The following is a 24,510-nucleotide window of genomic DNA, read 5'->3' as shown; positions in this document are numbered from 1 at the left end:
TATCGATTAGTGAACGTAAGCCTATCCCTGCAAGGTACCAGGAACAGTTGGACCTTGTCGTCAAACCGAACTGCGTTGAAAATGCCTATTGTACTAGATCTTCTCACACTAGGTATCATTTAAAGTTTTCTATCTAAATCGTACGTCCCCGAAAGCGCTCTTATTCATTTAGAGATTCATCTAAACACGTGCATCGACAAAGACCCTGAAGAGGCTCTTCGCTTCTTCCCGCACCCTAAACTCAACCGCTGAGTTTCCTGTAACTCCAATATCAAACATCCATCCCTTCACCACCCTCACATTAAACCAAAATGCCCAAACCACCACAACCCCAAACCCTCTCCTCGCCACCATCCCCAACAACCATAGCAAAACAAGAACTAACCTCCATAACCCAAATCCTCCAACTCACGCACCACCGCAACAAAAACCAGCACCGCCTCGCAAAATGGTGGAAACCGTTCTCCGTCCTCCGACGCAATATCTCAGAACTCCTCGCTGAAGTCGATGCATTGGAAACAGCTGAGAAGTTCTCTACTGGAGAGAAGGGAGGGAGGTATGTGAGGGACGCACGTGAGGTCGTTGAGCGCAGGGTGGAGTTTGTGGAGGTTTGGGTGCTGGAGAAGGCTTTTGTGTGAGTTTGAGTTTTTTTTGTTGTTGGAGGAAGGAGGAAGAGTGGCTAATGGGGAATAGGGCTTTTTCGACGGTGGTGAAGGATTTGCAGTATGCGAGTTTGGGGTTGTTGCTTTTGGGAATGCTGGCGAAGATTAAGGCTGTGATTCGGCCTTTGGGGAGAGAGAAAATGGAGGATGAAGAGGAGGTTGAGGTTGAGACTGATGGACCTGAGCAGTTTACTGATGCATCAGGTGATCCTCAAGAAAAACAGGATCTTGGAGAGGTGGTCAGGAGGGAGGAGCTCGCAGGTGTTCTTCGGGAAGAAGAGAAAGATGAAGAGGAAGTCGACGTGGTGCTGAAGACACCGAAACCCAAAGAGACGAAGAATGAAGTCAAGATTGCTTCAGAGAGCGAGGTTGAAACGCAGGCAAAGAAGAGAAGCAAAGAGGAGAAGAAAAAGAAGAAGCGGAAAAGAGGTGATGCTTTTGATGATCTATTCGATAGCATAATTTAAGAGAACCTATCTAAGTTCCAGTGTCCTTTTGCTGATCCGTCAACTAAATATGTCATCCTTTCCCAAACCTTTGCCCTCGGTCTATGCATACTGCTTGCCTAGCCAGTAGAGCAAGCTTCCAAACCCCATATTTATCACCAGATGCTGTCCCAAGCTCCACGCCATGCTATACAAATATTTTGGAGAAAACACTGTCCAAATGAAGAGATGCGTTCGTAGTAGAGTACAAGCAGCCATCACGAAAACCAAGCTGCTCGTTACGAAGACTGTGAGTAATGACAAATGCTGACTTAAAAGGTTCTTCTGTCCCGATTTACTTAGTCGAAGAAGCATGAGATTCGTAGCTGATGTCCAGTATATTGGGCCTGTCCAGTTGCTGACGAAAGTCAGGATGCCGACTGCGAGGACATTGTAGCCGCTTACTCCATTGTAGGCGCTGGAGAGGTCGATAGAGGAGATGGCGTTGGAGCCTCCGAAGGCGAAAAAGGACATGTACTGAAGGAGGAGGGAGGTCGTGGTTGTTTCGATTAGGTTCAGGTCCATGCTGTTAAGGAGATAGAATTGAATCTCGAATATAAGTAATAGTGGAATATTGGTTGCTCTTGATTGGGTAATAAGAAAGAGGGTGAGCAGATCGTGTATGGTCCGCATCGTGGCTAGCAAGCTGTGAGTGACATGACAGGAATAGGATGATGTGCTTACTGTTTGGTTTCTTGGTGGGCCCAAATCCTGAGATTACAGTGTAGAGCAATCCAATACCAATGGCATAGAAAGCTATCCTTGCTCGTGCCACCAACGAGACACCATATTCGCTATCAGCCATTGACTTCGCAATGCCAGCCATAAGCTCAGGAGAGTCCTCATTTGTGAAGGCTAGCTTGAAAGTAAGAGCTGCAGTAGCTAAGCTCGTAGCAATCGCGCCTGCAGCGATTTGGGGAAAGCGTGGAAATGCTCTGGCTGCAAGACACTGGAGATTCCAGAGATATGTAAGTCCTACAAGCGACCACATCACCAGACGATGTTCAGAAAAGAATGTTCGAGCAATATCTGGCTCCCCAGCGAACTTCTGCCCTGTTTGATTCCATCTGCGAGCAAGTCTCATCGCGATGAGAATGGCAATCGAGCTGATGGCAAGCAGCCGGGCATTAATCAACTCCTTCTTTCGATTGCTATTGTAATTAGCTATGAACACGATCTCGAGGAACGATATTACCATTTCAGCCATAGTAGCATGAGCCATGCAGTTGTAGCCCAGTACCAAAAGTGCTGTTCTTCCTCAACATAGCTACTGGCGAACATCATGATGCCATATAGCAGAGATATACCTATAATCGGAGAGGTTTCCCGTACGGCATTGGCAACTGTCGGGCCAGCAGCAAGAGCGGCAAGTGAAAGTGCTGCAGTTGCAGCAGATTGACCTGTGACTAGCTTAGGCATGTCATAATTGCTTGCAGTACTGCTCATCAATTCTTGTGCCTTTGTAAGCCACTGTAGTGAATTAGCATTTGATCTTCACCAAGGCAGCTTGACTGACCTTGCCGACAGAGTATAGCCAGTTCTCGGTGTTCAAAAATTCATTATCAGGTCCTGGTAAACTCTGAATTATGCCTCTCCATTGACATGCAAGCTCTTCGACGCTGTCAGAGAGATTATCACATTTGGAAGAAGGGCCAGTCATCTCGAATGAGGAGAATGTAGCAGTGACCACGCTGAGAATTTGCTTGGCATTGCGAAGTAAGATTTGTATCTTATCACTTTCTGTTGCTGGTCAGTATCGTCTGGTTATGATGAAATCTTGTGTACATACTGCTTGACCAGAACGGAAGGAAATGTGGAATAAATGCTCCCAGGTTGTTCCTGGGAATTGGGAATCCGAGTAGAGCTCCTAAAGTAGGAGCTATATCTGATTGTTCAACAGTATAATAATATTGGAAATCCTCTTTGAAAGGAGCAGGAGACTCAAGGCCTCTGCCAACAGATTTGAGTTTTGGTGATATGAAGACAAGAGCAGGTGAGGTCTCTCCAGGAGCAGATCCACCATGATTACCTGCATCATTCATGCCGTGATCTCCAAGAAGGACCAACAATGTCGACTGAAGATGTTCCTTGGTCGTCATAGCATCGTATAATTGGCTGACAATTCCATCCATCTCATGCTGCTTGGGTATCATATTTGGTCTACTGCTGGTCAGTCCAATTCAGCAAGTATCAATGGGAATTTCATGCCCTCGTGGACCAGTCTTATGACCAATATGATCCAGGCCCAAGTAATGCAAAACCATAGTATTCCAATCATCATTTTTCAACTCATCTGGGATATGCCTGGTGACATTATTGTCTACCTCTGTGAAATCCTGACAAAATATATTCAGCTATGCTATTTACAAACACAACACCTAGACTGACCGAAACAAAGAAGCTTGATGTTCCATCTGCTCTGTCGAAAGTTTCAGGGAAGAGCTTCAGCCAAGTATCATCTCCATACATGACCAATTTGCCAGTATCTTTTGCTTTCATTTGTGCAAGCCACGTATCCTGTGTCGCGAGAGTCGATGTCGTATCAGACTCTGCAAAGTTGAGAATAACATCTAGAAAGGAAGGTATAGAGCCCGTAGTAATTGCTTTGATTCTTGGCATGGTGATTGTTGGAGAGGTAGCATGCGCTGTGAAGGGGAGAGCTGCGCCATTCGAGATCAGGCTGTGTCTATCAGTGTGAAGCCTATGCAATCTCGACAATGGAACGTACCTTTGCGTGAAGCCAAAACCAGAGGATTCGCCATAGACAAAATCACTGTTTCGGTCAGCCCCCGTTCCACAACTCCTGCATCTCGAGATCCCACCTCCGCAATGCATCCACTACCATGAATATAACCTTGTTGAATGGGGCCTCTGGCGAAGCTCCGTATTGCTGAAGAGCTTCATATTGGGCTAGACCGGAGAGGAATGGCTTGTAAGGAAAGAAGCCGCTGGCAAAGATCAGTATTGCGACTGGTATGACAACATTGGCCGCGAGGAGGCTCAAGGTGGTAATTCGACTGGCCATGTTCCTAGAATCGAGGTAACCACGGCAATGAGGTTAGCAGATATGTGAGAGGTTAAGGAAGTGAAATAGCGTTGAACACAATAGAGTCAATGCCATAGTTCTGTTGTTGAATATTGTTTTGTTAGAAGTCAAAGTCGCGCTCAAGCAATCTGGCCAACGCGTCTAAAATCTCCGGTACGAGGTCAGATAAGCAAATCTTTATCTCACTTTGCCAGAATGCTTATGCCCACGTCAATCAGGGCGGAAGAAGTTTGAGACATTAAGCATCATCGCTTCTTTGTAATTTTATGCCTATGAGAGCCAGATCATGTCGGTCTTTTCATAAAGAGTCCTTATGCGCCCGTAAATGCATTCCCAAGACAGACATCAGAACACCAGAACTCCCCATTGCAGTCTCAGACACCAAGATTGTGCGAATTCCACGTCTTATGCCCTACTTCTTGCCCTTTGGCTTTCCTATCCTCTTTCCATTCTTGTACTTAGGGAACACAATCGAGGTTTTACGACTGCTTCTTCGCTTCTCGATTCTGCCCTTCCCTGTAGATTTCGAACGGCTGGTAGCGGGGTCCTGGTCTAATTCCATATCTGTAGGGAACAGTTATTGGCAATCTTCTCAAGGCATTGGACCGAGACGGTGCAAATAAGTTCCATGGCATACCTTCTGTCTGCTTGTTGTCTGCATCAAGGACTGCATCCCCACCTTCTCGCGCTGCTGTACCGTATCAGTGTCCTTGCCAGCTGCTTCCAAGGAGAAGAATCGAACGCACAATCTTCTGCATCCATGACCACATCCTCTTTAGCAGGCTCAGGCTTCGGCTGTGATGCTAACTCCAGCAGCTTCGCAGAGAGTCTTTCTACTCTGGCACTTTCCACAGGGCTGAAAACTTTGCTCTTGAGTCTCACATTGTTCGCCTTCCTTGTGCTTGCTCTTGCGCCTTTTGCCATGACTCAGGAATTGTAGTGAATTGGAGTTGCTGATATTGAAGTTCCCACGTTGGCTCGGGTTCAGGAAGTTGTTCGAACTCAAATTCATTCAATGCCGAGACTGCTTGGTGGAAGAAAATTGTTCCTTATCGAGACTAGTGCCCAAATTCTGCCAAATTCTGCCAACCTTATCTTGACCGCCCACCAAAAGACGTTCGATAAAGCCTTCCACGACAACACTACGGAGAATTACCTCTATGCATAGGCTTTGCTGGTAATATTGACAAAGAAAGATCGCAACTCTTAGGAGCTCTTCTTCTGAGTACACATCATCTCCTGGATCTCCATGCATCTGCACCCAAAACAAAATCTTGCCGCCTGTTAAGAGATATGGCCTCGATGGGGGGTGGTTACCTCGATCCAGCACCTCTGATTCGGTCTACGAAGACCCCAACTCTGCTCAATAAACATCTGCAGTCGATTTGCGCCTTTGAAGGCCTCTCAAAAATCGGTGTTAAAGCCGAACTGCAAAATCGAATAATAGAAAGTAGGCATATACGCGCTCAGCCTTGTCCCTTCTCGTTCTGTCACTTGAATTTCACCCACCTACTCTGTGCACTCCGACTAATAAACTCTCTAGGAATCAAAGCCTATGCGAACACCAACAACGTCCAAGGCTTTGAGCGCATGAGACACCTGCTCGCAAATCCCCTCGATCAACCGTCGACTAGGTACACTTTCGTTCCATCAATGGCAAGCGGGTCGTCATCTGCGGCTCAGTCCCCCGCACCGCCCAATCCATATTTGAACGCGACTCTAGGAGTTGGTGGTTACAATATGGGAGGGGCTGCTCCGGGCTATCGGATCTATGGAAATCCCAGTAAGCTACTATCAACGCCATATCGTTATGTGCTACGCGTTCTAAACACTGTCAGGGATCGAATTCAAGTCCAGTCCGTATTATGAGATCAAGGAGCAACTAGGTTCTCCAGCACTCTGTGAGGGTAAGTCAGAGCATGAATACACGCAATTGTGAGCAGCAGCTGACTCTGTTCTGTAGTGATGCAACATCATCGTCACACCGTCAAGGCCAACATTCGAGTTCAGGACTACCCGATCTTAAGTCGCGTCCATTCTGATCCTACTCTCAAGGTGATGGTATTCTGCGCACAAGAAGGTCCAGGCAAGCAGGATATCGCATTCCCACATCAAAGTGAGATCAAGGTGAACACAGGCGAAGTGAAGGCAAATCTACGTGGACTGAAGAATAAACCTGGATCCACACGGCCAGTCGACATTACCAAAGACTTGCGCTTCAACCCTCTCCCATACGTCAATACGGTGGAAATGACCTATGCTCTCACATCCAAGGTAGAGAAAAGCTCTCATGTTTGTTGCTTCAAGCCCCTTCTCCGTCTCGCATTCATTCCCGAAAACTTCCATCCTTACGCGCCGCAGAATTTTTTTTCATCGCTGACTCCAAATAGAAGTTTTACCTCATGGTCTACGTTGTGAAGGCAATACCTGTGACCGATCTGGTGAAGCAACTAGAGACCGGCAAGCGTATTACAGAGAAGTCAGTCGTTGATGATAGTAAGCATTCTTCCCGGGGTACAGAAACCTGGCTAACATTATTCAAGTGCTCAATAAAGCCCGTGATGCAGATATCGTCACAACAGCTTCCGTTCTGTCTCTCAAATGTCCCCTGTCAACCTTGAGAATTGATCTACCGTGTCGGTCAATAGCATGTCGGCATAACCAGTGCTTTGATGCAACATCTTATCTTCAGTTGCAGGAGCAAGGTCCAACGTGGCTGTGTCCAATATGCAACAACCCGGCTCCTTTTGAGTCTTTAGCTGTGGATGAGTAAGTGATTCCCTCAAACTACAAAGCATCCTCTCTGACATGCAAAAGATACGTTAAGAACATCCTACAGAAGACTTCAAGATCCATTGACCAAGTTTCGATTCAACCGGATGGGAAGTGGGAACTCCACACCAGGAAGGAGCCTGCAACATCAGCTCGGTCGGGTGGTCCACCAAGTGATTCCGATGATGACATTGTTGAGATCACAAAGTCTGGTGACAGCATCAGGATGAGCGCACCTCGATCAATCCAAACACCAGGATCGATGCCACCGCGTTCGTCTGCTACACCTTCAACCTCTTCTGGTCAACCTGGAAGCTCAACTACAAATTCATTAGGCAAACGTCCCATCGCAGCTGTTATCGATCTTACATCAAGCGGAGATGAAGACGATGAACCTCTGGCACGAGCCCCGAAGCGACCAATGACTGTCAATGGATACGGCACGCCTCTGAACGTACCAGTATACAGATCTGCACCTCAGAACCCATTGCCACCTCGACCTCTATAATTGCGCGTTCTTTCTTTCCTTTGTCACAATGCATACCACGACGGCGCCGCCTGTAAGATAGAACGACGATTTCCAAAAGGTTTTCTCGAGGATGAGGCGTTACTCACAAATACACTTGCATAGGATGGAGTTATTCGACGGTGTCAAGGCGAAGCTGGAGACGATGGGATATTTGCTTATGGCTTGCTTTGATGGAGCACGGGGAGATTGTGGACTTTGAGTCTGTTGAGAGTCATTCCGAGCTTTTCAAAATAAAGTCGGTTGATTTCTCGGCGTTATGAGGCCTTTAGATTCTGGTTGGTTGCTACCACCAATTTGTCTACGGACTTTGTGTATCTAGAGCAATCATGCTTCTTACAAAAGGTTTGTATCCCTTTGACTTTCGCACTGTGGGGAGGATTGAACTTCTGATCTTGGCTGCGAGGGTGAACTTCTCGTAACAGGTTTTCCTGCATGCTGTACCCCCACTGACATGTTACTCTGCCTGAGAGCGCGACGGTCTGCCTCTGGCCACTCCCAACGCCTTTACGCTATTGGCCTACGTGTTGAAAGTTCTCCCGCTCTCTATCTCTTCAGTAAAGCCATTCATAATTTTCCCCTTGTCCCCTTGATCAATGGAAAGTTGAAATCTTTGCAGCTCTTGCAAGAGATCTACCAAGCATTTCCCAGATTCTGCAAGCTTTATGTATTACAGTACCAGCATGCCTATATTTATTCCATTCCTCCTATACACGTGCTACCTTCCCATACAGCCGTCTATCGTGCTGCCTTCGTCTTGCGGTAGCTATTCATTGTATGTCACTCAGCAGATCCTTTGCCAACAGTCCTGCGATTGAATTTATGCCTGCCTACTTGTCCTCGTCGAATCTTGTCCCACATCCAGATCGACTTATCACAAATGTTCGAAGTCCGCGTTTTCGGTGTTCCATTCTCGAAGATAGCACTTAAGCTGCCTTGTACGCCTGTCTATATCGACTGCTGCTCCCTTCTTCATGCTGCCGGTTTCCCCAGCCAAGGGTGAGAATATGCTGATCCATGTCGATTCCTTGGTAACAGTGTCCTTCACCGATCTGACCATGCTGCTGGTAGACTTCAACTGAATCCTTTACTAATCTCCTAACATCTTCTAACGCCAGAAGCTGGGTTTTGAAGGTGCGGTTTGGTGATCGTAGGTAGGCCTGTCATGGTGTTTGGAATATTGCTCTGTTTTTGATCAGCCTGGAATGTTCTGAGAGCGAATTTGTGTAGCTCGCCTCTGATAATTCCACTTCCATCTTCCGGAGACCATTTTGCAGAGTCTGTTCAGTTGTCTCGAATCTAGACTGGTTGGAAGTAGTGGGATGCTGCTGCTGTGTGTTTATTCCAATGTCGATCGATTCCGTGAAGCACAACACACGGCTCTTGGTACTGTAAAGACCAACTCGTAGAGTGAGTATGCTGCTATCTGCAGAAGATATCTCTGCTGCTCAATGCGTGAAGGAGCAAAGAAGTGGTAATATCGAATCGGAGAAGGAAGGAGGCCTTTGATACTCTTTCCCTCCTAGAAACTGTATATTGCACAACAGTAGGACTTATGAAATTGAAATTAAAATAATACTTGGTACAATCCTTTGTGATGATTCTTACTGCCTGGTGTCCAGACGTTCTCCTGTCTGCGGGGGGAAGCTAGCAACACAGAGCTATCCCAGGTACTAACCAGAGAATCTTTACTAGATGATGATGATTCAGGTGTCTTCCATTGTCTTCTCTGTGAGTTTAAGACAGCAGAGTTTCAACGATGGCCTGGGAGGGCAGTGTTTCGAGGATATCAGGCTGATGCTGCTTAGGTCACGTCAACACAGATCACTGCCACCGCCACGAACGACCATCAACGCCTTCCAAAGACGACTCCCACGATATCGCTGGTCACATATACAAGGCACAAATGCTATGGGAAAGAAGCAGAGGGGCTACGATTAGTAGTAGGGCGTGAGGTGAAGCATAGCAGCCATCAACACAGGTTCACCATCACCCACGAATTCCCACTCAGCTTGGCTCCAAGGTACTCAATGAAATCTATACGTGCTCCTTCGATCTTCTCTATACATACTCTACTACTAAACCCTACCATCGCCGTCGTCGTCGTCCGTCCTAGTCTTCGACTCATCGCACAACCAAACGGCGTACCCACGCAGCACTGCGCAACCCCTCAACACCGATTTCAATCGATTATCAACACTTCAGAGGGCATTTCTACGACGTTTGCGATCATCACAGTTTATCTAATGGCCCGTCTATAGCGTATGCGCGATTATCCCAATATTGTGTAGGGGGGAAGAAGTTTCAGTGCGCCGGTGGTTTTGTTGCACGCTAAAAGTTGGTGATTGCCGAGACATTTGTTTGAGTACCCAATCAGAACCCTGCCAGCCCATGTTTCAAGCATTCCCCGCAGCTTGGCCTTCCGGGTGTGGCGCAGATCTCATGCAGCCAGTGAAATAAGCTTAAATAAATGCAGGGGATATGCTCCGATCGATATGTGATTGATATCTGTGATATTTGTTGCGATATCTTCAAGTTCTGTCGCGATGCGACAACTTTTGGTGTTCTCCCTCTCGTCCTGCGCACGCCTCCCATTGGCCCAATCTTTCGACGCTAAGTGTGTGATCTAGAATTAGCTCCAACTTCTGAACGTCTATATAATCTTCCCTCCCTCCCTCCAAAAAAATTTTTTTCTTCAGATTTCTTGTTCTCTCCTAGCAGAGGCGCTACCCCACACCACTTTTGTTTCACGGGGCGTTCTCCCTCACGATAGCACGGGCGCCCTGGCTGAGCGAGATCGCCCGTCGGGCTGCAACGAGATGGCAGCTCGCCCTCTGCAGCGTATGCAGAGCGATGCTCTGCAGCGATATAGCAGAGCGCATGGATACCGCGAAAGAGTATCCCGCCGCTCGGCAGCGAAATGCCGAGCGACCGCGATTGTCGAAAAACTAGTGATTCGTCTGCGAAGACGTTAAACATCTTGACAGGTAGGCTCTTCTCTCTTCTTCTTCTCTCTTCTTCTTCTCTCTTCTTCTTCTCTCTCCTTCTTCTTCTTCTTCTTGTTCTTCTTCTTCCTCATTCCCTCTGGTAAGTCAAGGTAAGTTGTCGAGTCCGACAGGCGATGAAGACTTAAAACTATGGCTGGTCCGAAATGACCAAAAACTACGACCGTCCTCCTAAGACGTTAAACTGGGGGTCCGACAGGCGATGAAGACTCAAAACTATGGCCCGTCTTCCCTCGACGATAAATTGGGGGTCTAACTGTTCCAAATCAGGGTTATTCTTCATGTCAACCAAGCTGTTGAGGAACCGTAAGTCAGTTTCAATCTTGTACAAATCATCATGCGCTCTATGCTAGTAAGTCTCCAATTTTCATGGTAGAAATTTGCATCATGAATTCAATCAATTCATTCCACAATCAATTTCTTCGTCCCTGATAATTTTCGTGATTGTCCCTGGTAGAAGTATCGCCCACTGCCAACCTAGGTACTCTACATGAAATCTCAAGCATTCCCACTCTTTGCACTTCACATCTCGACTTTTCGCTTTCAGATCGCAAAGTCCTGCCTAAAAACTCGGGTCGCGACGAATCTTGAGAGTCGCCCGCTTGAGTTTTCTCATGCTCTGATGACCGCGTCTGTGTCGCAAGCGATGCGTGCATCGGATTAGAGCTAGGAAAAGATAGTCGGAGAGCGAGCAACTTTGAGGATATACTTCGGTTACTAGCGTCAAGCTATGATAGTAGTCTTATCTCGACCAGATGATATTCCTGACTGCAATTGACTTAGGGGTGTTTCCAGCTGAAGGGGTTTGTTCAAGGGGCAGTATTGCAAAGGTGAAAATTCGGCATCGCCTCCAATCAACCTTGCTGACTCCATCAGAGTCCTGAATTTTTTTTCGGGACGCTGCAGCCTACTGTCAGCCAGCGCCGCATCAAGAATGCCTTGCCAGTCAAGCAGAAAAAGCTTCGATGACCGCTTTTCATTTTTCGCCCTTTCTTGTCTTCTAACCTCCAATACTTGCTCTGAAATCATTCATTACTGTCAACGAAATGGTCAGTCATTCTGTGATTTGGGGCATTGATTGGAGATGCACTTTTCATACTCATCCAAGATGAAGTTTTGAATTAACTGGATTGTTCGTCCATGTAGGGAAACTCACTCACCGTCGATCAAATGGCTAAGATCAAGGCATTCACGAGAGAACAAGTCGAGGAGTTCAAGAGGGTGTTTACTCTTGTTGTAAGCACGCTTCTTACTTATCTCGTCACCGTCGAGGCACAATAATGACTAACTGTTTATACCAGGACAAAAACAATGATGGTCTGTGTCACTCAGTTTTCTTTCGAAGAAGTCCATTTGCCGCCTGTGATGCTCGAATTCCTACCCTGCCTTTGGCTTCAGAGATTTCCCAAGATAGAAAGAATTGATGCACTTTCGAATCTCACCTCTCAGCTTTAACATCCTGTACCCACCTAGGCAACATCACAACCACCTCACTCGGCTCAGTAATGCGCTCCCTCGGCCAAACCCCCACCGACGCCGAACTCCTCGACATCATCAACGAAGCCGACACCGACCACGACGGCACCATCGACTTCCCCGGTAAGCACCCCGATTCCTCTCCCCACCACCATCCCCTCGCTAACCACAACCCAGAATTCCTCGCCATGATGGCCACGAAATCCAAAGCCGTCGACACGGAAGCCGAGATCCGCGCCGCCTTCACCGTCTTCGACCGCAACGGCGACGGCGTGATCTCGGCGGCGGAGTTGCGCGAGGTGATGGCGTCTATCGGGGAGAAGCTGACGGATGCGGAGGTGGAGGAGATTGTTAGGGAGGTTGATCGGGATGGGGACGGGGGGATTGATTGTGAGTACTTAACTATTTATTTGGAAGTTTTGAAATGGAAGTGGGAGCTAACTTTCTTTTTAGTTGAGGAGTTTCTTCAAGTGCTTAATCGTACTTAGCAGAAGGAAGGAACGGACTCTGACTAACTGCTTGAGCTTGGAGAAAGTCGAGATGTGGGGGTTGGAAGCTTGGGTTTGAGGGTATTGTGACACTTGGTGTCTTTTCAATTTGTGATACTTCATTGAATTTGATTATTGATTGTTGAAATTATATTGAGATCTAAGACGTGCTTAACCCTCAGACTGCCTACCACAACGATTTCAACCAACCAAAAAAGGGAAAAGATAATAAAAATACGTAGGACTATAGATTCGGAGACACCTCAGACTATCAAAAAGAAGAAAAGAAAAGAAAATTTGACAAAAAGACAAAACGTCTAGGCACACAGATTTCTCTGCGTGCCTAAACGCCCAAGCGCGAAGCATTGTTCGAAGTCGAAATTGGCGTTGGAGGAGGCGATATGGCGATTTTACAGGGGAGGGGACACCAACCCGGTCATGGGGGCCCGCGGCCCAACCGAATTGGATGGCAAGGAATTGCTTATTTAGATCTATGTTGTGCGTTTGGCGAGACGAGGCTGACGAGGCTGGGCTACGCAGCGAGGGATTGGTAAACGTGAAGGTGGGTGTCAATCTATGATGCAAATTAAGCTAGGTTCTTTACTATGTGACACGTCTCTTTCACCTTCATCGAAGAATTGACTTCAAGTACACATTTCAATCGCGATTCAAAGTACACACTTGAGGCTCGTGGTATACCACGATAGCTACACAATGTACAGCAAGTCTGATTAGGACCGCCTCCAGGACTCCCAAGTACCAGACCGCCGACGTTTGATTACCCCAAAATCAAAACTCCGCCCACACAGAGCTCCCACGAATCTCCCCACCAGGCTTTTGTATACCAAAACTCGCGAGGTCTGTCAATGCAATACACTATCCTAAGACCCAAGAGGCACACCTAATTCACGAAGAATCCCTCATTGCCATACCGCTGCATCAGAGGGGAGCAAATCGCACCTTTCTTAAAGGTTCACCTTCTGCCTGCTCGACCTGAATCTTCTTCGACCTCAGCGCCCGACCTTTTGCTGCCGTATCCGGCTCGCTTTCAACCTCCACAGTGATACATTCCTCGTTCTCTGGCTGCTGCACAGTCCTAGATTGCCCAATCTTCGCATTGGCATCCTTCGGGGCCAAAAAACCGGCAATGGCACTAGAACTCAAACCAGGAATTCCGAGGTCGGTGAGATTTTTCGGCCGCGGAGCTGTCGGCGTCGTGGATAAATTGTTGAAGATTCCGCGACGAGGGGCTGCTTTTATTCCGGGAGGTGGTGGAGATACGGGGACCGTGTCGAAGATTGAGAAGTTGTGGACTCCTGCTGCGATCTCTTTGAGCTTGGTGGTGTCTTGACAGGTTTCGGTGGGAGTTGGAGAGGTAGCGGTATGCTGGTGAAGCATTTCGGTTCTGAGTTGTGTTGAGGCAGTCGCGGATTCGAGAAGGGACTGTTGGATGATTTTGGGTGCGGAGGCTTCGACCTGGTCGTCGACACTGCTTCCATCCGTTGTGATACGTCGAGGACAAGAGCCAATCTCATATAACGTTGTGAGATCCACAGGAGACTGAAGCAAAGGCATCGAGGACAACTGCTTTTCTCCTGGCTTGAAGAACTGTACACAATACTCCGCTTTCTCGCCGTGGAGCAGTTGGACGAAGATTTTGTATTTGATGAAATGGCCACCGCCTTTTATCTTCTCTCTCGGCACTTGACTCTTCTCCGTGAAGTACGGGGACAGATCAACCAAGAGTTTTATTCTTTCAGCTGCTTTGAGGTTAGGCTCGACACAAGCAAAGAGCGGATTCGTGGTGAGCTTACCGGGACCACTTTTCAGCTTCATATCAGATGGCAATGTGCTCTTATCTAGTCCGGGGTGTGGAGGCCAGACTTCAACGATATCGGTCCACTGAAGATCATTCAAACTCGACAGCCGCCGCTTTCTCAAGCCGTCGGCATCCGCACTCAGTGTTTGACCGGGGATGCTTTCGTCGCCCTTGAAGGGTTAGCTCGGAAACAAAAACAAGTGTAGGTCAGAACTTACAAGTTTTGCAAGCCATTCATTCGTCATGAATTTGCTACATCTATCTGCTTTGTCGTAGTACGGCCGAAAGTCGGCTCCGGGATTTTGATCTTGGCAGAATTTGGTGTACTCGTACTCGGTCAGAATCGAGTAGCTGTGTCGAAAGATTTTAAACAAAGAGAGTTGGGATCCCAAACACTGAACACTATGTCAGCACTGGTTGCCAGAACAGGACAATAAATATTAGGGGCAGCCTTACCATATCAACGCCTCCTGTGGCAAGTCATGGGTTTTCTATCCAGCATCAGTAAATTCTATTGGGACATGGACGGGTGTGTTACGGATTGGCTGGGAAGTAGCAAATGATTCTGGGATCAAATTCTTGAAAGTGGGACTTCAACCGATGTTGCAGATATCTGGGAGAACCATATCCACCTCCAATGAGGAAAACCTGTATGAGGTCAGAGAATTCTCACGAATTACCCTCAAAGACATACCCTAAGCTTTTGTTGACAGCTCTTAATGAAACACGTCAGGCTTTCAATAATTGTATCGATGGATTCATCATAGAATCTCTTGAAAGTGGAACTAGAGCAACAGTCAATCAGCGGCTACTCAACGCAAAGTCAGAAAGGGAACTTGCCTACTGACGCCGAGACGGTCTTTCGACCACATTAATCCAACGCTTTGCCCTCGTTCCCAAACTCCAGCTACTCGGAGGTGGTAGTATCGGCTCTCGTCTTTCCAATCAAACATAGGTTGCACACTTTTAAATGCTTTTCCGGCAGAATGAAGAATTGCCTCCATCTGGTCAACCCCGTATTCACCTATAGACTCCAATTCTAGCCTTAAGAACTCTTGGGAGCGGGAAACCGTCGTTTCAGAGCCGCATATCATAGCTAAGCGACCAACTGTTAGTTTTCTGTTGATAACGATTACAAGAGTGAGTGGAGAGTGGATTATCGGTAACAACTTACTCCGCGGCATTGGTTTCACTGACTTGATGCCAGTTTTGGAGGGGTTATTTATGTCGAATTCATTTATGACATAGCCATCAATATCCTTAGAGTAGTTAGAATGGATCGTCTGGGAAACTTTAGGCATGAGATAAGACTTACGACTGTCCACCCACCACAATCTACACTACACAGGAGGTCGCCAACCTAGTCAAATTAAAACAGCTTCTTGTTTTTGAAAGGGGCAAACTTGGAGCAGTTTAGAAATCTCTGATTCTGTCACCTTCGTTGAAAAGAACGCTCGCATCAGTGCTTCAGTCTCCGAAATGAACTTGATCTGTTCGTTGCTGAAACCAAGAGACAAAGCAGCAAGTCTGAAGGAATCATAGGTTGATATTGCCCAGCCTGGAGGCTTCGCAAATACGAGAGTGATGTCCTCTATCTTCAGACCTCCTTGAAGATACTCACAAAAGAAAGGTTGGTCATCGAAGAATAGATAGTTCAAAAGGAGGTCTGTGAAAGTATGAGCAAAGTTCTCAACACTTGTGCCGATGTATCGAGCTGTTGCATTGAGAACCTCGTAGGAAGGACCGTTCTTGATGTCGAGACCGGATTTGAAATTGACGACTTTTCTTCTCAGATCGAAGTCTTCTGAGGTGTCCTCTTCCATATCAACTTCTCTTTGCCATGGTGGTTCTCTTCCATGTGGAAAGTACAGTATTGTGGGTGGGGCTGATCCGCTCATGTCTCTTGATTGTGGAACGTATCCGGGCCATTCGTTCACTAGATATGTGACTGTTTTGCCGCTCCATCGGTATGCTACCGTGAAGGTTGTACTGCCGGTATCAATAGCGACTATCAGCTTGGAGGGAGTGCTGAGAGCCATCGAAAAGAGTGGGGAAAGAATGCGCAGGAGCAAGGGTGCTGGAAGTATAGCTGGGCCTGGCTTGGAGATTCAAAAGCTCGAAACGAAGGGGTAGAAGTTTGGAGAGAACGTTAAGAGACAATGAGGAGCAAAGCTGTAGGATTTTATAAACGCATCTGAAAACTGCAAAACAAAGCGAACAATGCATCAAAACAATACTCAAGGCGCAGTGGCTTATGGATGTTTGAGTGGCTTTTGCTTGCTCAGCTCGTGATGCAACCCAATAAATCAACAGAAGGCGAGAATCGATCGAAGATCGGCATTCGTGGCCACCCTCGGACCTTGATAATTCAGACACTGAGCCCGGTGCATGGTATTACTCGTAAGATGTGCGGATGTTGCTATTGCAACGGTATTGAAAGGCTTCATAATATCAGATATCAGGAAGCCGCAAGAATGCATGACGAAGACCAAAGACCAAAGCCGACGACACGGGATGCAGAACTTCCACCAAAGATAAGGTTCTTTCAGTCAACAGCCAGACAACCAGCGCCACAACTGACATACGAAACAGGAGTGCATATTTCCAATATGAGGCGGTACGATCATGGGATGGATTCTGCAAAGGAGCAAAATGATCTGAAGCGCGCCAGGCTTGCGCTAACCGCATGTGGAGTCCCCACATCCGCTCAAAAATCTGACATATCATTCTACCCGACTTGTTGGTATCTTCAGCTTTGGTATCGTTTGGTTCTCATTTTCGTGGCGCTCAATGAGTGTAAATTGAAGGCGTCTTATCAACTTTGCATCAGTGTGATCCTCGGCCACTCGAAACAGCCACCAAGTCACAACTATGTTCTAGAACCAGATGGGTGAAGCCTGTTTGTTATGATGCCTATTGAGACCTCCGATCGTCGATTGTTGCCTGTTGCCTGTTGGTTGTTGTCGTTGGGTCATTGTGTTCGATGGTCGTTGGATGTTTTGATTTTCGAATGTTTATTGTTGACAGTTCATTATTATCTTCCTTTGCAAAGTTCTGTACATTTATCAACGTCGAGCTGGGACGCAGCATAATCATATGTACCCATTTGAGAACAGGGAATGCATACTACACTCTTTCCCGTCTCCATTTTGTTCTTTCGCCCTCGCACTCACACCACACGTTCGGGTACTCCCATTCAGCTCTTTTCTCAACACTCGTCATCAAAGCCTCGTCTTTAACGTACGTAAATCGCGCTGCACGTCCAGATCAGAGTTATCACTCACGACCTTACCATGACCATGCCTCGGCAACTCAGATCTGAGGCAAACAATATCGTTCTCGAAGAGCTTTCAGCGCAATACCGCAGCTCAGATAGATCTGGACACTCCAACAATGTTTCAAAAGCTGTCCATGAGCGCTAAAACATTACGAATGTTTTTAACAATCGGAGAGCGCGAGATAAGGCGGAGAAAAGGGCTGCCAAGGATGCTGAGAAGGAGGCTTTAGAGCTTCGCATCAGGAAACTCAACGAGATTGGCATAAATCGACCTGAGGGGAAATGCCAGGAATGCGAAGATAAGGGCAAAGACTGCGTTGTGTTTCCAAGCGGCTACATTCATGTCACAAAACACCGCTCCAGACGTTGTCTGCCATGTGCAACCAACAAGCTGGACTGTGTGAGAATTGGCAACCAGTCCAATTGCAAAAGATGTAGAAACGATGGGACCAAGTGCACAGAACAGCCACCGAGAAACAACAAATTTGCTTCGAAAGGCCCAAGACCGAGAACCTGCCTCGAGTGTTCTCGGGGACGTCGCAGATGTGTGCCACCAGCAACCATGACTGTTGAGTCATCCGAGCCCGAGACAACAAGACGAATCTTGACAAAGAGAGTGTTTCCAGCCCATACGAAAGAGTGGTTCCAACAGCTTCCACGGGAAATGCAGAGGAAATACGCATCGGAACAGATTCAGGCAGATGGTATGCCCAGAGTAGGTGGGGTTTGTTCTCGACATGCAGTTCTGGGCCGTCCGTGCAAGCAGATAAGACCTGGATCGCTGATATTTGAGTTCACGAAGCCGAAAGTGTGTGCATGCTGCATCACGTCGAATTGAGTTCTTGGTTCCTCAGTCGGACGACAATGTGTTGATAGTGGCATCAGCCACCAAGAACATGAGTCTCGACTTGATCCAGGAAGTTATACGAAGCCTCCGACGAGGTGGGAACTTGAAGGGAGTATCTCAGAAGCTATGTTGGATATTGAAGGTCTAGCACTTGAAGACCCTGAAACAGGTATAATGCATATGGTATCACGGGGATCGATAGGCCCGAGAGCTTCGACGAGACTTCCAAACAATCTGCTTACTTTCCCTCTTGAATGTGGAAGAGTTCTGCGAGAAGTCAGCAAGTTGGATCTCTTGGTAGATCAATTCGCCCAATCTCTCGTGTGTGCATCGGGAATTACTGTCTCACCCCTCGAGCAGAGGACGCTTGCAAGACTTGAAGCCTTGGACAGCGAATCTTACGATGGCCATCTAAGCCTCATGTCTGCATTGAGATATTTATGCAAGGCCACACCAACGACAGATCTTCGAGCCAGAATCCGGCAATGCGCAATTGAAAGCCTTACTTTCGAGGATGTCTTCCGCGCCTGCACTTCGATAATTCTCATGGATCTGATCTTTCAAGGGAGCCCACCAGAAATGCTCGCTCTTCGAGACACATTGGAGAGAGCTCATCCAGCAAGTTCCAGTGAGCCACATCTTATGCAGTTTAGACCAAGACCAGCACTAACAGTTGATGACAGATCCCAGACCTCTCTTGATAGAGCAATGCATTGAAGACTATTTCGGCCCTCTGCTCAGCTTGCCATCTTTCCAACACTCCATCACAAGCTCAGCGCCAGCCTTGGGCCTTAGCTTGTATTCAAAATTGAAGCCTTTAATTGTGCTCCTCGGAGACGAGATCGACCCAGATATCGAGCGACTCTGCCATCGCGACTGCTTCGAAATCTGCAAGGCTGCATGCTTATTGAACGCAGAATTCAAGGTGAAGCCAACTTCTCCGGTCGAGCTTTACACCGTACTCAGTGGTGATGAGGTCAAGGGATACTATGTCGACAATTCAGCAGAAGATGACAAAGTGGGGATCATGCTTATGTTTGGCGTCAAAGCTGCTGGCAACTCTGATATGCCACTGATCTACAGCAAAGCGAAGGTAGCCACATCTAGTACGGAGAAGTGATTGTTAGCTGGGAAAAAAGAAACTCGCGAATTAGCATTGCTCTTTCCTTTCTTATCTTTCTTTTCTCCTCTACCACACAATTTCTGGCCTGATTTCTCGACCTTTGTTTTCATCTACCCTTGCTTTGTAATCGGTATCTACTTGTTCACTCGTGTGTCTTGTTTGGTTCAGGTTGCCTGTACGTCATCACCAAAAATTTCCTCTTTGGACTCTCATGTAATTCAGTCTGCCAGGAGATTAATAAAGTATCCCTTGCTTTCGGTTCTCGACTTTTCGCATAATTGTGATGATCCTCTTGCGATGCTCGGAGAGAGACACTGCTTGCTTTCCAAAGTTCTCATGTTGCTCCTTCTAAGATTGAGTACTCAGTGCACGTGACATTAAAATGCAGCAAGATGAACTTCTCGGGATTGTGTGATTTCTGTTTAGTTTTGCATCAATCATCAATATAGAAATCAATGTATATAGTAGTAAGGGTCTTTGAGTTTGCCAATTCTGTAATCGAAATCTTGGCAACACGGCGAGGGGACGTATCCGACAAATTTCGGGTACGGCCTATGTCGACCGACACTCTTCCCTGAATCGGTCCGAGGCTTCCTGCTCGATGTGCCAGAGTAAATTCATATGAATATATGACTCCAAGCAGTCAAGTTCTTTCCCACTCTTAAGCTCCCTCAATCCAGCTCTACTCAAAGTGCAGTCGCAAGCGAGGTCTTGAGGCCGCAGAGTGACTTGTGAGTACGCTACACACCCAGCCTTGGGTTTGCCCAGGGGCACCTTTTTCAGGACTTCGAACTCAAATGGGGGTTTTCGGTTGAAAGTGCATAGCACTATTTCTATACGGTACATGCCCTGGCGTCAGAAGGCGTGCAACACGTGACTATATCCCCCTTGTCCGAGCTTGCCTGCAGATTCTGAAAGATATCTTTGTGTCAATGATACTTGGGTAATAAGCAAGGCTTTGATAGGTCTACCACACTCTATGAAGGCGTACTTTACAAAGAATCTGGATAAAGCCCAACCGTTCGGCTGTCCCGGGAAGTTCGCTCTGATCGTGAACCGTACACCTCACCTTATACAACGATTTAAGTCTGATCATAAGATTGTAAGCTGAAGTGCCTGGGTAAATCCTTTGGCTGCAGCTGACAAGGACTCTATAACAATGATACTGTAACATTTCTCGCACGTCTACCTTCTTATTGAAGTTACCAGAAAAGATGGAGCTGGGCTTGAGAAAATACTACAGGGTGCACAATCTTCAACTAGCATTTCTGCCTGCTAATTGACTTTTAGCGCCCAACTATTGAACAAGGCAATCCTCCTAGGGCGGCGCGAGTAGTCCTTCTGGCCGAATTGCCTCGATGAAAACTTTGGCCGGGCCGGCTTGGATCTATTTTGAGCTCCATTCTCCCTCCGAAGCTTCTTTGTGCTGAAGAAGTCTATAAATAGCTTTTCCTTTGTCACAATATCAGCTTTTCAAATTTAATTTGCACTCGGATTTCTTTGTCAATTCTTTCTACTCTTTATCAAGATATCAAGGTTTTTCATGACTATCAACTTCTATTCACTTTTACTTCATGTCGCCCTTTTTCTTCTAAATCCTCCTTTACGGCTCCTTTCGCGAGCAACATTTTCATAGTGCTAAATGGAAATTTAGAATTATATAAACTGCCAAGATTTCCCACAATTACAATGTTTCACACCATTCAATTCAACGATTCATACTTGACACTTGATTTGTTTTTTTGTTCAATTTAACAACACTCTCTATTATACAATTTTTTCATCTTGAATATGCGTACCTCAATCCTTTACACTATTGCTGGCCTACTGGCTGCTGCGACTGCCTTACCTACAGCCCCAACCGCCTCTTCCACCGCTCAGCCTAATCTAAGTGCAATCAAATCCGTTAAGAATAGTACTTTCCACACATACAAACAGGGAGGCTTAGTGAGAGCTCCTTTAATAAGCGGAGGTTTGAAGACCAGATCATCACTGGCAGCACGAACTTCCTGTGCTACATCTTCCCAATTCACCTGGGGCGACAATGATCATGGTGGTCCTGGGCTTGTCATTACCAATGGAGGTAATGCGTGGGACGGCTACTATATGTACGAGAATAGCTGCGATTCTGTTCCCTTCAAATACTTCTGGCTTGCACCAGGTTCCACCCAATTCATCAGTCTGCCAGCTGGATTCCAAGGGCGTGTTAGTCGAGGAACTGATGCCATGAATCTTGCGGGACAGCCGCAGTTACTTGGTACTTGGCTGGAACTTTCGTTCGATCCTTACAACGTGAATGAGCTCTGGGGAGATATTTCTCTCATTCGAGGCTGTGATGGCGGTATGTTGATGTGGGCGCTGGATGGCAGTGGTTCCTGGAAAGGATTCACTCAGGACGTTCTTGCCAACGCGCCTGTTGGAGCTTGGGCCGAGAAGCCAGACGGAACATGGGTCCTTGCACCAGGTGAGGGACCTACGACTGATGCCGAGACAACGCAATATCTGTTGGGTGCCGTGGGAGCAGATAACGCCTTCCTCAATGATGCGTATGGAGATCCCGTCATCAGCTCGCAGAATAGAAGGTATGGAGTCTGGATGGACGGAGGAAGGATCTAAAGAGAATTTGGTTCTTCCCAATCTGAATTTGAGCGTTTGCATATAGACATAGAACGCGACTGCATTGGTATTAGACTTTAGACTATAGATATTATTATACTTGTTTCTGAATATATATTCGTAACAGAATTCTTTCATTCATATTTATTTTACGACCTGATCGGCAGTCTGCACCCCTCACTTTGCGTCACCGATGCTCCTTCCGGGAGCACAATCTCGATTTTAAACGTTAGAACAATAATCAGCAAACATAGCATCTTGAAGTAGAGCAGGACACTGAAGCAAGTTTGCAGGCCTTGGGAAGTCATATGAAGGGGGCGCATAAGGCTCAATTAGCCTGCATAACGAATTAAATCTGAGTTTGAAATACTAAGCTAAATTGAGACATCTGAGGGACTTTGTGTTGTAACTTTTGTGGGTGAGGTCCAGTACGAAATACTCGCTAGCCAATCTCGCTTATCGATTCAGCGTTAAGGGGGACGAAGAATGTGGATCGACCGCGAAGTGCTTTTCCTGTATCTCATCAACTGTTTTAGTTTGATAAGATAATATGAAGATAGCTGTTGCGAGAAGCTCTCGCGGAGCGCTTGTATTGTCATTAATTCAGCATCAATAGTATTTCGTTATTCGCAATCTGAGTAGCGACAAGCAACACCAAGGTCTTGACTTTCAACGCTACACTCACAGTCGATTGCACCCATGAGACCACTAGGAACTGTCTCTGAAGGTGTACGTACGTTCAGCCATGACATTCACACTAGCCGTGCCTCTCTTCAGCATGCAATGACATATATTGTCACGTGCACACGAGAAGGTGGCCGGTGGCGTTCGAAATAACCAATAACTTACATCAAGCCTCTTCCTTTTGGCCTTAGCCAATGCAAAAGAATGCTAGAGTGGCACAGTGGCGTGGCTTTAGCCCGTCCTACTTCAGAAAACTCCTCGCACCCGTTACCCCGCTTCAGCTCGAGATAAACAAGCTGAGAGCCTCCTCCGGAATTTCGTTCTTCCAAACCGCAGACAATAATTCAGGGAATAAACTTCTCACAATCACCCACCATGTCTCCTCGACTTTCGGGCCGTGTTGCTATCGTGACTGGAGCAAGCTCGGGTATCGGTCGAGCAATTGCTCTGACATATGCAAGAGAAGGAGCTTCTGTGATGTGCGCCGACATCGAACTGAACGCACGCGAGGATGAAGGGGGCAGATCAACACATGAAATGATCGTTGAAAACAATGGCAAAGCATTCTTCATGAAAACTGATGTCACAGATGAAGCTCAGGTTAAATCGCTCATCGCCGAAACTGTGAAAGCTTTTGGGCGACTGGACATGTAAGCTTCGTCTCTGTGAAGAAATTGTTCGCTGATATGTATGGCAAAGCATGGTAAACAATGCTGGAGTGTGTAGCGAAATCCTCGGTATTGCCTCGCAAGTTGGTGGAGTACGGGTACACGAAACGAGCCTGGAGACATTTGACAAAACGATGAACGTCAATACACGAGCAGTTTTCATTGGCTGCAAGTATGCACTTGAGCAGTTCCTGGCCCAGGAACCGCTACCTAGCAATAGCAGAGGAGATGCAACTCGTGGATGGATTGTTAATGTTGCCTCACTAGCTGGAATTGTCGGATTTCAGGTACATATTTTCGCCGACTGCAGTGAACAAACATTGCTAACCGATTACAGGGAGCGCCAGCTTATACAACGAGCAAACATGCCGTGGTTGGCTTAACTAAAGAGATCGGACTAAGCTATGCCAAAGATCGAGTGCATTGCAATGCACTGTGCCCTGCTTGTTCGCAAAGCATTTCATGTCACAATGTTGGGAGCACAATCTGACTGCAAAATAGTTATCAAGACATCAATGCTAGATCCAATAATGGATGACAAAGAGAACCCAATTGCTGTTGGAACAGCGCAAGCTGTAACAGCTGCTCATCCATGGGGCGCTCTTGGTAAGACAGAAGATGTTGCACGGGCAGCAGTCTTTCTCGTCAGCGAGGACTCCCAGGTACAAAATTTGGATTCTTACCACGCCTTCCACTGTCCAATAAATTTTCCAACACCCCTCATATGTCTTGTCTATTGAAATAATCACCATATGCTGTTGATTGATAGGTCTTGAACATACGATCACTGACTTACCATTGCTTTAGTGGATCACTGCTCAACCGCTCGTGATTGATGGAGGATACATGGCACAGTGATCTTGTCAATTAGATCTGTAGCTACTTGAATCATGCCACGCAAGCTGGCTGCTTTGATTCGAGATCAGGAAGAACAAGAAGTTGATTTGAAAGGTTGTCGAACATGAGTTCATGCTTATAAGTGACAGAGCAGACTTCGTTGTGATGACTATGGATCC

General features: G+C 46.9%; 10 protein-coding genes across 10 annotated transcripts; 6 read left to right on the top strand and 4 right to left on the bottom strand.

Annotated features, from left to right (window-relative positions):
• Positions 1 to 146: 146 nt before the first annotated feature.
• On the top strand, positions 147 to 1,137 carry LY89DRAFT_716595 (uncharacterized protein). The gene is made up of 2 exons (XM_018218279.1): positions 147 to 634; positions 694 to 1,137. The coding sequence occupies exons 1-2, from the start codon at positions 312 to 314 to the stop codon at positions 1,127 to 1,129; spliced, it is 759 nt and encodes a 252-aa protein (XP_018074518.1). The 5' UTR covers positions 147 to 311; the 3' UTR covers positions 1,130 to 1,137.
• Positions 1,103 to 4,300, bottom strand: LY89DRAFT_705917 (GPI ethanolamine phosphate transferase-like protein 2). The gene is made up of 9 exons (XM_018217486.1): positions 3,970 to 4,300; positions 3,876 to 3,920; positions 3,536 to 3,827; positions 3,356 to 3,483; positions 2,937 to 3,307; positions 2,664 to 2,887; positions 2,343 to 2,617; positions 1,832 to 2,298; positions 1,103 to 1,785 (listed from the first exon to the last, which is right to left on the bottom strand). The coding sequence occupies exons 1-9, from the start codon at positions 4,170 to 4,172 to the stop codon at positions 1,211 to 1,213; spliced, it is 2,580 nt and encodes an 859-aa protein (XP_018074517.1). The 5' UTR covers positions 4,173 to 4,300; the 3' UTR covers positions 1,103 to 1,210.
• Positions 4,301 to 4,440: 140 nt separating this feature from the next.
• LY89DRAFT_780000 (uncharacterized protein) lies at positions 4,441 to 5,211 on the bottom strand. Its single transcript, XM_018222347.1, has 3 exons — positions 4,940 to 5,211; positions 4,831 to 4,884; positions 4,441 to 4,757 (listed from the first exon to the last, which is right to left on the bottom strand). The coding sequence occupies exons 1-3, from the start codon at positions 5,115 to 5,117 to the stop codon at positions 4,606 to 4,608; spliced, it is 384 nt and encodes a 127-aa protein (XP_018074516.1). The 5' UTR covers positions 5,118 to 5,211; the 3' UTR covers positions 4,441 to 4,605.
• Positions 5,212 to 5,330: 119 nt separating this feature from the next.
• Positions 5,331 to 7,871, top strand: LY89DRAFT_612304 (uncharacterized protein). The gene is made up of 7 exons (XM_018210610.1): positions 5,331 to 5,643; positions 5,737 to 5,976; positions 6,032 to 6,100; positions 6,157 to 6,467; positions 6,584 to 6,689; positions 6,737 to 6,962; positions 7,011 to 7,871. Exons 1-7 carry the CDS (start codon positions 5,487 to 5,489, stop codon positions 7,471 to 7,473), a joined length of 1,572 nt encoding a protein of 523 aa, XP_018074515.1. The 5' UTR covers positions 5,331 to 5,486; the 3' UTR covers positions 7,474 to 7,871.
• Positions 7,872 to 11,514: 3,643 nt separating this feature from the next.
• Positions 11,515 to 12,460, top strand: LY89DRAFT_773003 (calmodulin-like protein; the record flags this gene model as incomplete). The annotated part of the gene is made up of 6 exons (XM_018221921.1): positions 11,515 to 11,545; positions 11,643 to 11,732; positions 11,798 to 11,813; positions 11,970 to 12,095; positions 12,150 to 12,362; positions 12,426 to 12,460. Exons 1-6 carry the CDS (start codon positions 11,543 to 11,545, stop codon positions 12,458 to 12,460), a joined length of 483 nt encoding a protein of 160 aa, XP_018074514.1. The 5' UTR covers positions 11,515 to 11,542.
• A 939-nt stretch (positions 12,461 to 13,399) lies between these two features.
• LY89DRAFT_779998 (uncharacterized protein) lies at positions 13,400 to 14,886 on the bottom strand (the record flags this gene model as incomplete). The annotated part of the gene is made up of 4 exons (XM_018222346.1): positions 14,818 to 14,886; positions 14,736 to 14,770; positions 14,498 to 14,674; positions 13,400 to 14,449 (listed from the first exon to the last, which is right to left on the bottom strand). The coding sequence occupies exons 2-4, from the start codon at positions 14,736 to 14,738 to the stop codon at positions 13,400 to 13,402; spliced, it is 1,230 nt and encodes a 409-aa protein (XP_018074513.1). The 5' UTR covers positions 14,739 to 14,770; positions 14,818 to 14,886.
• Positions 14,887 to 15,457: 571 nt separating this feature from the next.
• LY89DRAFT_472726 (uncharacterized protein) lies at positions 15,458 to 16,418 on the bottom strand. The gene is made up of 2 exons (XM_018207777.1): positions 15,595 to 16,418; positions 15,458 to 15,538 (listed from the first exon to the last, which is right to left on the bottom strand). Exon 1 carries the CDS (start codon positions 16,316 to 16,318, stop codon positions 15,644 to 15,646), a length of 675 nt encoding a protein of 224 aa, XP_018074512.1. The 5' UTR covers positions 16,319 to 16,418; the 3' UTR covers positions 15,458 to 15,538; positions 15,595 to 15,643.
• A 1,700-nt stretch (positions 16,419 to 18,118) lies between these two features.
• LY89DRAFT_666976 (uncharacterized protein) lies at positions 18,119 to 19,523 on the top strand (the record flags this gene model as incomplete). The annotated part of the gene is made up of 3 exons (XM_018212949.1): positions 18,119 to 18,260; positions 18,411 to 19,031; positions 19,087 to 19,523. The coding sequence occupies 3 exons, from the start codon at positions 18,119 to 18,121 to the stop codon at positions 19,521 to 19,523; spliced, it is 1,200 nt and encodes a 399-aa protein (XP_018074511.1).
• Positions 19,524 to 21,317: 1,794 nt separating this feature from the next.
• Positions 21,318 to 22,142, top strand: LY89DRAFT_666975 (uncharacterized protein; the record flags this gene model as incomplete). The annotated part of the gene is made up of 1 exon (XM_018212948.1): positions 21,318 to 22,142. The coding sequence occupies one exon, from the start codon at positions 21,318 to 21,320 to the stop codon at positions 22,140 to 22,142; it is 825 nt and encodes a 274-aa protein (XP_018074510.1).
• A 980-nt stretch (positions 22,143 to 23,122) lies between these two features.
• On the top strand, positions 23,123 to 24,396 carry LY89DRAFT_641707 (NAD(P)-binding protein). Its single transcript, XM_018211725.1, has 5 exons — positions 23,123 to 23,476; positions 23,526 to 23,781; positions 23,832 to 23,940; positions 23,996 to 24,156; positions 24,302 to 24,396. The coding sequence occupies exons 1-5, from the start codon at positions 23,202 to 23,204 to the stop codon at positions 24,350 to 24,352; spliced, it is 852 nt and encodes a 283-aa protein (XP_018074509.1). The 5' UTR covers positions 23,123 to 23,201; the 3' UTR covers positions 24,353 to 24,396.
• The last annotated feature ends 114 nt before the right edge of the window (positions 24,397 to 24,510 follow it).

This window comes from Mollisia scopiformis, assembly GCF_001500285.1.
Source record: "Mollisia scopiformis unplaced genomic scaffold LY89scaffold_7, whole genome shotgun sequence".
Classification (NCBI taxonomy): domain Eukaryota; kingdom Fungi; phylum Ascomycota; class Leotiomycetes; order Helotiales; family Mollisiaceae; genus Mollisia; species Mollisia scopiformis.
This window is presented reverse-complemented; position numbering and strand designations above follow the sequence as displayed.

Coding starts and splice junctions, on each gene's coding strand:
- LY89DRAFT_641707 (XM_018211725.1), top strand. CDS start 23,202: ATGTCTCCTCGACTTTCGGGCCGTGTTGCTATCGTGACTGGAGCAAGC. Junction 23,941..23,995: donor CAATGCACTGTGCCCTGCTT/GTTCGCAAAGCA, acceptor ACTGCAAAATAG/TTATCAAGACATCAATGCTA. Junction 24,157..24,301: donor TCGTCAGCGAGGACTCCCAG/GTACAAAATTTG, acceptor CCATTGCTTTAG/TGGATCACTGCTCAACCGCT.
- LY89DRAFT_716595 (XM_018218279.1), top strand. CDS start 312: ATGCCCAAACCACCACAACCCCAAACCCTCTCCTCGCCACCATCCCCA. Junction 635..693: donor GTGCTGGAGAAGGCTTTTGT/GTGAGTTTGAGT, acceptor AATGGGGAATAG/GGCTTTTTCGACGGTGGTGA.
- LY89DRAFT_705917 (XM_018217486.1), bottom strand. CDS start 4,172: ATGGCCAGTCGAATTACCACCTTGAGCCTCCTCGCGGCCAATGTTGTC. Junction 2,888..2,936: donor CCTTCCGTTCTGGTCAAGCA/GTATGTACACAA, acceptor GACCAGCAACAG/AAAGTGATAAGATACAAATC. Junction 2,299..2,342: donor ATGCTACTATGGCTGAAATG/GTAATATCGTTC, acceptor TAATTACAATAG/CAATCGAAAGAAGGAGTTGA.
- LY89DRAFT_780000 (XM_018222347.1), bottom strand. CDS start 5,117: ATGGCAAAAGGCGCAAGAGCAAGCACAAGGAAGGCGAACAATGTGAGA. Junction 4,885..4,939: donor GGTCATGGATGCAGAAGATT/GTGCGTTCGATT, acceptor GATACGGTACAG/CAGCGCGAGAAGGTGGGGAT. Junction 4,758..4,830: donor AGACAACAAGCAGACAGAAG/GTATGCCATGGA, acceptor TGTTCCCTACAG/ATATGGAATTAGACCAGGAC.
- LY89DRAFT_612304 (XM_018210610.1), top strand. CDS start 5,487: ATGGCCTCGATGGGGGGTGGTTACCTCGATCCAGCACCTCTGATTCGG. Junction 5,977..6,031: donor TCGGATCTATGGAAATCCCA/GTAAGCTACTAT, acceptor AAACACTGTCAG/GGATCGAATTCAAGTCCAGT. Junction 6,468..6,583: donor CCTATGCTCTCACATCCAAG/GTAGAGAAAAGC, acceptor GACTCCAAATAG/AAGTTTTACCTCATGGTCTA.
- LY89DRAFT_472726 (XM_018207777.1), bottom strand. CDS start 16,318: ATGGCTCTCAGCACTCCCTCCAAGCTGATAGTCGCTATTGATACCGGC.